The 11302-nt window shown below is 36.0% G+C and overlaps 1 protein-coding gene across 2 annotated transcripts in view; it reads right to left on the bottom strand.

Moving 5' to 3' along the window:
- The window catches only part of COPS4 (COP9 signalosome subunit 4), a 36475-nt gene that overhangs the window by 18044 nt on the left and 7129 nt on the right, over window positions 1–11302 (bottom strand). For both annotated transcript variants that reach the window (XM_006778216.2, XM_006778217.2), the window contains exons 2-5: window positions 7389–7468; window positions 5384–5535; window positions 4679–4782; window positions 75–228 (exon numbers count right to left, since the gene is read on the bottom strand). In XM_006778216.2, coding sequence (XP_006778279.1) covers window positions 75–228; window positions 4679–4782; window positions 5384–5535; window positions 7389–7468 — 490 coding nt within the window. The remainder of the gene's footprint in view (window positions 1–74; window positions 229–4678; window positions 4783–5383; window positions 5536–7388; window positions 7469–11302) is intronic.

Genomic DNA, 11302 nt, shown 5'->3' with positions numbered 1-11302 from the left:
CCCCGCACTAGGCCTCTAGTTTTAGTATAACAGGATTCTCCACTACAAAATTCTAAATAAGCTCATCTGTTTACCTTATAATGTATCTGTAACTGTTCGTTGGTTGACTCATTCTGAAGCAATGATGCTCGATTTATGTAAGCCTCTGCCTGGACTGGATCATCATCCTCTAGATATAGCCTAGCAATCTTCAGGTATGTCTCCAGTTTATAATCCACAGTGTACTGTCTAGAATACAACAGAAAAACACAAATGACTATTTTATTGAAAAAATTATTAGAAGTGGTAGAAAATGTGATGAACTCAAGCTTTTTACTGCATTATATTATCGAAAAGCTAAGAAATATTTCCAAAATAAGTTTAATTAATTTTTATTACTTTCATCATTGTTCATATCACAGTTTAGCTTCTTCTAATTCTCAGATAATCTCATAAGTCAAAGATCTATCATATACTACTGGTAGGACTATAAATAAGTCCTGGGGAAAAACTGGCAATATGTTCTCCAACTAACATTTGAATCCTTTAAATTGCGTATACTCCTTACCCATTATACAGGGTGGGGCAAAAGTAGGTTTATAGTTGAGAGTACACTAAACACAGTATATTCTTATATTATTATTTATTATTATATTATTTTTCCATATGAACTGTAAACCTCTTTTGCCACACCTTGTATTTTACCCCTAGAAAATAAACCCCAAGAAAATAATCATGTCAAAGATAGTCATTTGTAAAATTATCCATAAATATCTGTAATTGGGGAAGAATGGAAATCACTGACATTTATGGTATTCAATTGAATTGAATACTGGTAGAATACTATACGGTTATTATAATAATTACCACGTGATAATAGTCATCCTATATTTTAGCTAAGTTAAAAAACTGGATAAAATAAGATAATAGTAGCAATTATCTCTGGGTGGTGAGATTACAAGTGGTTTTCCTTTCTTCTTTATCCCAGTGGTCACATTTTATGCAAGATATACATAACTTAAGACCCTACATAATCCAAAAATCATGTAATTCAAGATTAATCCTCACAGAAAAATTAATCCTATTTACTAGCAAAAGTGATGCCACTATGTGGCAACAGAGTTTACAATTGACTTTGCCCCAGATTTGAAATTAATTCTTTACTTAATAAACAAATTCAACTTTTAATCACTTTTACTTTATCTTATTTAGAAAATAACTAAATTTTCATTTCTTTGGTATCCTCACAGTGTTACAGAACTATCAAAATGATAATTACCACCACTGCAAAGATTATCTAATTTTATATTTATTTCAACTACCAATGAAAATAAATCAACTGCTCTATGCTAAGGAGAAAATGCTCCAGACAGAATAAGACCAAAGCAATTAAGAAAGCCCCACCCTTCCAAATAGCAAAGAAAAAAGAATTAACAAGAGGCTTTAGGACAGGGGTCCTCAAACTTTTTAAACAGGGGGGCCAGTTCACTGTCCCTCAGACCATTGGAGGGCCGGACTATAGTTTAAAAAAAAACCACTATGAACAAATTCCTATGCACACTGCACATATCTTATTTTGAAGCTAAAAAATAAAACGGGAACAAATACAATATTTATATTTGCATGTGGCCCACGGGCCATAGTTTGAGGACCCCTGCTTTAGAAAGTTAAAGCCTCCTTATGAAAGCCTACATATGAAAGTCTTTTCATATACTGGCTTCTTTTTCAAAGAGCATCACTGCTTAACAATTTAATAAATACGTTAAAGGCATATGCCTGAAGTAGTATCTGCCTTATCATCACAACAAATATTAATGGAGACAAAAATACAGAATCCCTCATTCACCTGGCAAAAGAGAAGCAGCTGAATATATTTTTATATTTGCCTACTGAAAGGGGAAATGTGTCTAATAATACTATCAAGAGTCTCACACCTTTCAATCTTTTTGTACAGTAAACTTTGGATGAATGTTTCATAAATACACATAAAAAGGCAAGATTGGTTGAATAAGAGTTACAAACCGTAGTCTTAATTTTTTCTCATTGTTTTTCCGTTTCTAGTATCTTTCTCTAGTATCCCAAACCCAACAATTCATTGAACCCATTGTGACCTCCAAACCCGTGATCCTATTACATTGCTGTCTTCTTCCCCTAAAAGGCCTCATTTCTCTCCTTACCTATCTTAACTCTTTTAATCAATCATAATCATTGAATTGCACATGCACTCATCTCCCTTGTCTCTCTCATGCTGTCATACTTGTTGGAAAAAATCGAACTCTAGTTAAACCTAACAGTTCACCCACTCCTTTCCTGCAACCATGAAACTGAACTCTACTGGAGAAAACATGTAACCAATCTGACTGATCTCATTTTAATCACTACAACCTTCAAATGAGCCCTTAATGCTGCCAAATATACTATACATTCTTAGTCCATTTACTGCCCCACTCTTCTAGAGCACATTGTTCTTATATTCTTGTCTCTCAACCTTACAACTCCCATCCCAAACCATACTCCTAGCTGATGACTCTGACTCCAACTTCACTAAGAATACTGACGCAATCAGAGTAGCTGCACCAACTCCAACACCACCTCATTAATATCTGCACCCACATACTCTGTGTTCCTAGCTATTACTATTCTGCCACCAGGGAACCTATGGCAATATCTGCAGACATTTTTTTAATGTCAAAACTGGGAGTAGCGGTGCTATTGGCATCAAGTGAATAAAGGCCCCTAATGCTGCTAAACATTTTGTAACACACAAGACAGCCTCCCCAACAAAGAGTCATCCTATCTAAAATGCCAACAGTGCTGCCATTCTGGCGTGGCTCAGTGGTTGAGCATCGACCAATGAACCAGGAGGTCACAGTTCAATTACTGGTCAGAGCACATGCCCGGGTTACAGGCTCAATCCCCAGTGGGGGCATGCAGGAGGCAGCCAATCAATGATTTTTCTCTCATCATTGATTTTTCTATCTCTCTCTCCTTCTCCCTGAAATAAATAAATAATATATATAATGCCAACAGTGCCAAGATGAACTATCTATGCTCCTAATAAAGCCTATCCCTCCACTAGATTCATTCCCCTCTTGTTTACTCCTGCAGGAATCCTCTCCACTATTCTCCTATATCAAACTTTTGCTTTCCATTAGATCATAAAAGTAAAAATAATCTCTTAACCTAACCTTTGCTATCATCTTCTACCCTATTTCTCTGCTCCCCTTGTGAAAACTTCCCCACAAAGTTGCTCATGACAACTGATCCCCATCTCCAATTTCTCTTTTCCCATTCTCTCTCCCTCCCTCTCTCTCTTCTCTCTCTTTTGTATATGTGCTGCCAAACTGAGTACATCTTTTCTTTTAAACAACTTCAGTCAGGCTTTCACGCTCACCAATTCAACAAAACAACTTTTGTCAAGATCTCCAATGACCTCCACATTACTAACTCAGTCATCTTACTTGACCTATCAGCACAACAGCTAATCACTTGCTCCTTCTCAATACATTTTCCTCATTTAACTTCTAGGACACCACACACCCCATTCTGGTTTTCTTTTTACCTCAATGGACAATCTTCATTTGCTGTATCTTCCTCCTACCCCTGACCTCTTAATGTTGGAGTGCTCCTGGCCTCAATACTCAATCCTCTTCTCTATCTATAGTCCCTCCCTTGGAGATCTCATCCAAAATAATGGCTTTAAATTCCATCTATATATATATATATATATATATCCCTAGTCCAGTCCTCTCTCCTAAATTCCAAACTAATATATTCAACTCTGTACAAGATATTTCCACTTGGTTACCACATGTCTGAAACAGAACTCTTGACCTTCCCTCAAAACCTATTCTTCTCCATTCAATACATGGCAACTCCATTTTTCCAGTTGTTCAAACCAAAAATCAAAACTTACCTTGATTCTTTTTCTTACACTCTATATCTACCTTAAAAACATACCCAGAATCCAACATTTTTCACAATCTCCATTTCATCTGCAGTAGTGCATAAGACCTCCTAACGGCCCTACTTCCATCATTGCATGCCTACAGTTTATTCTCAACTCAGTAGTCAGAATGAGTCTTAAAAATATGTCAGATCATGTCAGTCTTCTGTAAAATATGTTCCAATGGTTCCCCCTCATTTCACTTAAAGAAAATACAAAGGTCTTACAATGGGTTACAAGACCTCACATAATCTAGTCCTTAGTACTCTCTGACCTCATCCTCTATCGCTCTCCCCTTTGCTCACTCCATTCCACCGATAACGGTCTCCTTGCTCTTCTTAAAAAACCTCAAGCATGCTTCCATTTTAGGGCCTTTGCACAAGCCATCCTCTCTAAAAGGATCTACTAATACTCTTCCCTCAGAGAGTTCAAAGCCACTCACTTACCTCCTTCAAAATCCTGAGGTGATATCAGGATCACCCTACCACTCCAATCACCCTACCATTCCAATCACCCTACTACTCCAATCACCCTATTTAACGATACAACCTTACTTTACTTTTCTTCATAGCCCTTACCACCTTCTAATATACTACGAAATTTATTTATTTATTAAATTGTTTATCATTTGTTTCCAACACTAGAATGTAAGGAAAAATATAATGAACAATTGTACATATCCTTTATATGTTATGTGTATATATACATATATGGATACATATATATCCATCCAATATCCACTATTTATTATACTTTTGTCCTGTTTCCAAAGGAATTCCCACCAACACTTGGGCTGCATTTCTCCAATCTTCTTCTTTCTCATATATGGATGCAAGATGCTGTCTTATGGAAGCAACCTGAAATAGTAGATACACATGTTATATCAATTGCTATTATTTAACTAATTAAAATAAATAGATAAATGTATTGTAACAATTGTCTCATTCAACATAGCAAACTGGCAAGTATAATTATTAAAAATTTACCTAGACCACCCAAATTTTTCTATTAATTTTGTATTGATAGAATAACAAAACAGTAAACTGAAATAGCACATTACAATGTGAATTATGGCAATAATTTAGTTTAAATATGAAGTTTTGCTTTATACAATGTGGATTATGGCAATAATTTAGTTTAAACATGAAGTTTTGCTTTTATGCTACTGCATAGATAATGCTGGAGTTTTCCTATATTTATCAGCATAATTAAGAATTTAACTGATTTTTTAAAACTATCTAAAGAGTAATATTTGGTGCATAAAATTGTAATAAATAGGCAAATGTCAGCTGGAGTTACAATATCCTAATATTTATTTTATTATATATTGTAAAATGCTGTTTAGCGCAATTTTGACAAGATGAAAATGAATGATAATCTCCTTTAAAAATGTAATAATATCTCTCAAAATAATTACTACTATCTCAAGTTCAAACATCACTGCTCTAGACTTTTTACCTGCTCCTCAAATGAAATGACTCTAGGCTGGATCTTTTCCAAGGTGAAATGATAGATTTCTTTGGCTGTGCTATCAGGCAAGTTAGGGAGATGTGTGCAGAAATCAGTCAGCAGCTGCCGAGAGATCACAAGGCTGACATTCTCATTTACCACTTGTCAAAAAAATAGAAATAAGAAGGCATGAGTAATTTATAAGTTTTTTATTAAGCAATCTTTACCTAAAATTAATACTAAAAACTGTATGTATTAGTGCAACCTGCAATGCATTATTCCTGGATTTTCACACCCCTATCATCCTATATTACAGAATAAATTTTCCTTATACTGAATTATAACTTCAACAAAATAGTAAAACTACCATAATTTCTCTAAGAAATACAAATGGTTGACAAAAAGTTTTAATAGCTGAGAATTTTACATTATTCCTCTCTCTTCATTTTTATACAAAGCAAAGGCACAGAAATACCCCTATTTTTATTTATATCCCACCTAGCTACCAAAAGGAGTTATAGAAGAAAAAGGTGAAATAATTTTCATGAAATTTAATAAAGCAAATAGAGACAGTGAATACCACTTATACTTTCCAATAAAAGCAACAACATTGCCCGAGGGTTCCCGGACTGTGAGAGGGCGCCCCTCCCCTCACCCCCGTGCACGAATTTCATGCACCAGGCCTCTAGTATATTATAATGTATTAATATATTAATCAGTTTATATTATTTGGAATTCATTATTAAATACTGGTTGTAACTGAGAAAACAGTTTCATTACAAGTGCCATTAGACACAAAGCTGTTAAAAAGAAATTACTACACAAACTAGCACTTATCAGGGAAATACAAGTAAATAAGGACAATAAATCAGAAAAATTAGTTTATAGGCTGGGCTCTGCCACTGACTAATTGAATGTCCCTGGGGGGGTAAAAGTGACTTAACCTTGACTTTTTTTTTACAATATATTATACAAGAATATATCTATACTCTGCAGTCACAGTTATTAAAAGAACCTGTGTGATAGACATTATGGGTGAACGTACACTGTAAACTGTAAAGTACTATCAAGTATTGCTGATATTGTTAATGCAGTATCAATTCCAGCCTGAATTTTGAGTAATTTTCAAGATAACTGAAGTCAGGGAGTGGGGGAGAGTGTATGAAATATGAAAATTTCTAGTTCCTATTGAAAAGGAATGATCCTGACATTAATAACAGTTCATTCTTACACAGCACTTATTATATGCCAGGTACTATTCTAAGCACTTTATTATGTATAATAACTTATTTAATCTCCCAACAATTCTATAGGGTACATATCATATCCTCACTGTATAGACAAGGAAAAGAAGACACAAAGAGGTTAAAGATGACACAGTTAATAAAACAGTAGACTAGGATTTGAATCCAGTCTACTTTCTTTGTCACTATGCTACATTGTCTCTTATCAGTTTCTATTATCAACTACTATACAAAATTTTAATTGGAGCCCTAACCGGTTTGGCTCAGTGGATAGAGCATCGGCCTATGGACTCAAGGGTCCCAGGTTCGATTCCAGTCAAGGGCATATACCTTGGTTGCAGGCACATCCCCAGTAGGGAGTGTGCAGGAGGCAGCTGATCGATGCTTCTCTCTCATTGATGTCTCTAACTCTCTATCCCTCTCCCTTCCTCTCTGTAAAAAATCAATAAAATATATTATAAAAAAAATTTTTCATTGGAAATATAACTCTGAAGACAATTCATTTTTAAAAATCAAGATGTAAATAGTTTAAATTCTAAAATAAATCCATCAATTTCAATGTTGTGAGTATGCAAAACACAGTTTAGTCTTGTTTTATTATTATTTATTAATTATTGTATTATTTTCCATATGAACTTTGCCCCACCCTGTATATTTAACTTAATCTCATAAAAATTATATTGATAATTTGATATAAGACAAGACTGAGGCAAGCTTTAAAGTCCTACTCAGTGATACAAAGGCAAATATGGAATTTTCATTCCACTTACTTGCTTCCACAAAAGCTTTCAAAGCTTCTAGTTGTTCTGCCCCAGATAACTGAATGGCTTTTTCCAGAATCTGACGATACCTAAAACAATACCAAAAAAATAAATGTTCAGAGGGCACTATATATGCTAATGTTCACATTGACATTTATTCATTTCTATTTACATTGGTGTCTTTTCTAGTGCTTTCTTTTCTGGTTTTCTTTATAGTACACCACAGATTTCGTCTTTTTAAAGTTTCTAGTCCATCACAAGAAAGAGTGAATCTATAATTACAAGTTACTGGATCTAAGGTGCCACTTTTGCTTGAAAGTTGTAGTTTTGAATTTAAACTAAAAAGTCAAATTTCCTTTCAAATGCCTTAAATGATAAGCCATTAATTATTTCCTTTAATTATGTAGTACAGAGTCACATGAGAACATTATTCAAGGTGACACAGAACCCTTTCCTCCTATGGACCTAATGAATCTAGGGTCACCAACACTTAGAATAATAATAAAACAATGAAACCAAATATTAGAGATTGAATGTCTTACTAAGAGGCAACTGATTAATGTATCTCCCTCAGATCTCTATCTATCTCTCTCTCTCTCTCTCCTCCCCTAAGATCAATTTTTTTGAAATAATTCTTTATTATTGAAAGTATTTCATGTCCCTTTTTCCCCCCACTGACCCCTGTAGTCTCACACTCCCTGCCCCACCCCAGGCCTTCAGCACCCACTCTCTGTGTCCATGGGTTATTATGCATACAAGGTCTTTGTTTGATTACCTCCCACCCACCCTCCCCTGCCTTCCCTCTGAGATTCCACACTCTGTTCCATGCTTCCATGTCTCTGGATCCACTCCATTCATCAGTTTATTTTATTACTTAGATTCTACATATGAGTGCGATTTAAGGTCAATTTTAATTTTAAAGTATTTTAATATTATGGAGGAAAGTATATTTCATTAATTAAGGCACCTTGCATCTGTCCTATCCATTTATCAACAATTTTTATTGAGCATTTATTATGTATATGCGTATATATATGAACTAAATAAAGGTCAGTAAGTCAATTCATGACTTTTTGGCACTTGAATCTGGAAGAAATAAAACATATACATATGAAAATGTACCACAGTCACTATTTAGGACCAAAATGAATGAAAAAGGCATGTATTAATAGATCTTTGATTTATAGTAATGGTGAACTACCTGATTAGACCAAACGTACCTCAAAAAATAAATAAAAAGATGAATAAAAAAAAATTAACAGCATAAAATCCTAACAAAAAGAGAAAACAGCCCTAACCAGTTTGGCTCAGTGGACTGAAGGGTCCTGGGTTCGATTCCGGTCAAGGGCATGTACCTTGGTTGCGGGCACATCCCCAGTAGGAGGTGTGCAGGAGGCAGCTGATCAATGTTTCTCTCTCATCGATGTTTTTAACTCTCCCTCTCCCTTCCTCTCTGTAAAAAATCAATAAAATATATTTTTTTTAAAAAAGAGAGAAAACAGATGAGAATAGGAGCATAAAGAGATAAATAATAGCTTCTGCCTGAAAGCATCTGCAGACTCTAGAAAGACAGCTGTGAGGTACTTTTGGTGGGAAGGGGTGGGTTCTGCTTTGGGACATTATGCCATCTGCTGGAAAAATTGAGAAGCAAACTGCAATTTGTTGCAGAATCGGGATCTCAGTTACTAGCCAGCCAAAGGAAGGGACAAGTAGCACTTTAGAAATAAGGGTACAAAATCTTTTCCAAGGATCACCAAGGTAAAGCAAAAAATTCCGAAGCCTAAGGCTTGCACCCTCAGGTGCCTAGAAGGAAATGAAAATCCTCTCTGAAAGGTAACATCCTAGGCCTCCTACTGTTTTTAAAAATACATTTTAAATCATTTACCCAACAAATGAATATTACAGGCACATGACAATATGAGCTAGAATCAACAAAAGCAACAGACAGTAACAACAAACAGGGACTCTAGATACTGGAGTAATCAAAAAGACTGTAAGGCGACCATGTTTATGGAGATCAAGATAAGCTTTAAGTTTCGGCAAGAAACTAGGACTCATGAAAAGTGTTATTTGAAAAAAACTCCCAAAACTATAGAACTACAAAAATACTATAACCAGCCCTAGCCAGGTAGGTCAGGGCATTATCCCGATACACCAAGGTTGTGGGTTCCATCCCGTTAGGGCACATACAAGAATCAACCAATAAATACATAAGTAAGTAGAACAACATATCAATGATCTCTCTCTCTCTCTCTCAAATCAGTCAACAAAATATAAAATATATATGTTAAAAATATACTATAACCAAACTTAAAAACTCAGTGGAGTTCTTAACAGCACATTTGAAGAACTGATAAACTAAGAGGCAGGTCAGAATAAAGCATTGAAATGGTAAGTACAAAAGACAGGATAAGAGATACACAGAGGCCCTAACCGGTTTGGCTCAGTGGATAGAGCGTCGGCCTGCGGACTGAAGGGTCCCAGGTTCGATTCCGGTCAAGGGCATGTACCTTGGTTGCGGGCATATGCCCAGTTGGGGGTGTGCAGGAGGCAGCTGATCAATGTTTCTCTCTCATCGATGTTTCTAACTCTCTATCCCTCTCCCTTCCTCTCTGTGAAAAATCAATAAAATATATTAAAAAAAGAGAGAGCTACACAGAGGTCACAGTAAGAGGCATAACAGGCGTTTCAGTGGCGTCTTAGAGGGGAAAATGGAATGAAACAGAAGCAACATTTAAAGAGTTATAGCTGAAATTTCCTCAGGACAATGAAAGAATACAATCTATTGATTCAAGAAATAAAATGAAGCTCCACAGGATAATGTGGTGGAGCATTTACAGAAAGAGACCACAGTTCTTTTACTGACTGTATCTTTGTGACTTTATAGCTCTTCACATCAAGAAGTGGTTTATTTCCCCACCCTCTGATCTGGGCTTGTTTTGACCAATAGAATGCAGTAGAAGTGAAGTGCCTGTTCTGAAACTAAACTTCAAGAGGCCTTATGTGTTTTTATCTCTTGGAACCCTGCTGCTGCCACTTGAACAAGGCCAGGCTAACCTATTAAATAATGAAATATGTAGCTCAATTGCCTCCACTTGCCCCAGCCAACACACAGAAGCAGAGCTGTCTACCTGACCTGCAGCTGACTACAGGCACGTGTGGGGGCACGTGTGGGAGCCTGTGTGGGAGCCCGTGTGGACCCAAGGCCATGTGGAGCTGAGAAGAACCATCCAGCTGGGCCCAGCCCCAACTGCCAACCAACAGAATTATGAGCTAAATAAATGTTGTTTTAAGCCACCAAGTTTTCCAGAGGTTATATTTCACAGCAAAAGCTAACTGACATAGACATGCAAAAACAAATCTACACAGACACATCATAATGAAGTTGCCGAAAATTAAAGACAAAAATCTTAAAAACAGGTTATAATTTTTTAGGGGAGAGAATTTCTTAAAGAGGTTGACCTTTAAGCATTCTAAATATTTCAACATTAGTGTAAGGGGGAAAGAATGGAGAGAAGACAGGCATTCTAGGCACACAAAAAAATCACTATCTGAAATGTAGTCCAGTTTGGTGAAAACAGTACAGGGCCCAAAGGGAAGATGTGTTTAGAATTAAGGGCTATGAGCCAAGCAGGCTATATTCTGGCTTTGCCACTAGCTACATGACCTTGGAGCAAGGTATTTCACCTCTGTACTTCAGTTTTCTCCTATGTAATATAATATTATTTTTAAAGGATTATTGAAAATGTAAGTAAAGTTGCGCTTGGCACAGAATAAACCTTAAGTGTCAGAGAACTTCACTCTTGAGATAGGAACCACTAAACTGTTGAGTATCGGAATAACAAAAGAACCAAGAATCTGAGTTACAAGGGGCCTTTAAGGTTATACAGCCTATGGGGGTGTTGGGAGTGGTGTGGGGGTGT

The sequence above is a fragment of the Myotis davidii genome, unplaced genomic scaffold (genome assembly GCF_000327345.1).
Source record: "Myotis davidii unplaced genomic scaffold, ASM32734v1 scaffold449, whole genome shotgun sequence".
Classification (NCBI taxonomy): domain Eukaryota; kingdom Metazoa; phylum Chordata; class Mammalia; order Chiroptera; family Vespertilionidae; genus Myotis; species Myotis davidii.
This window is presented reverse-complemented; position numbering and strand designations above follow the sequence as displayed.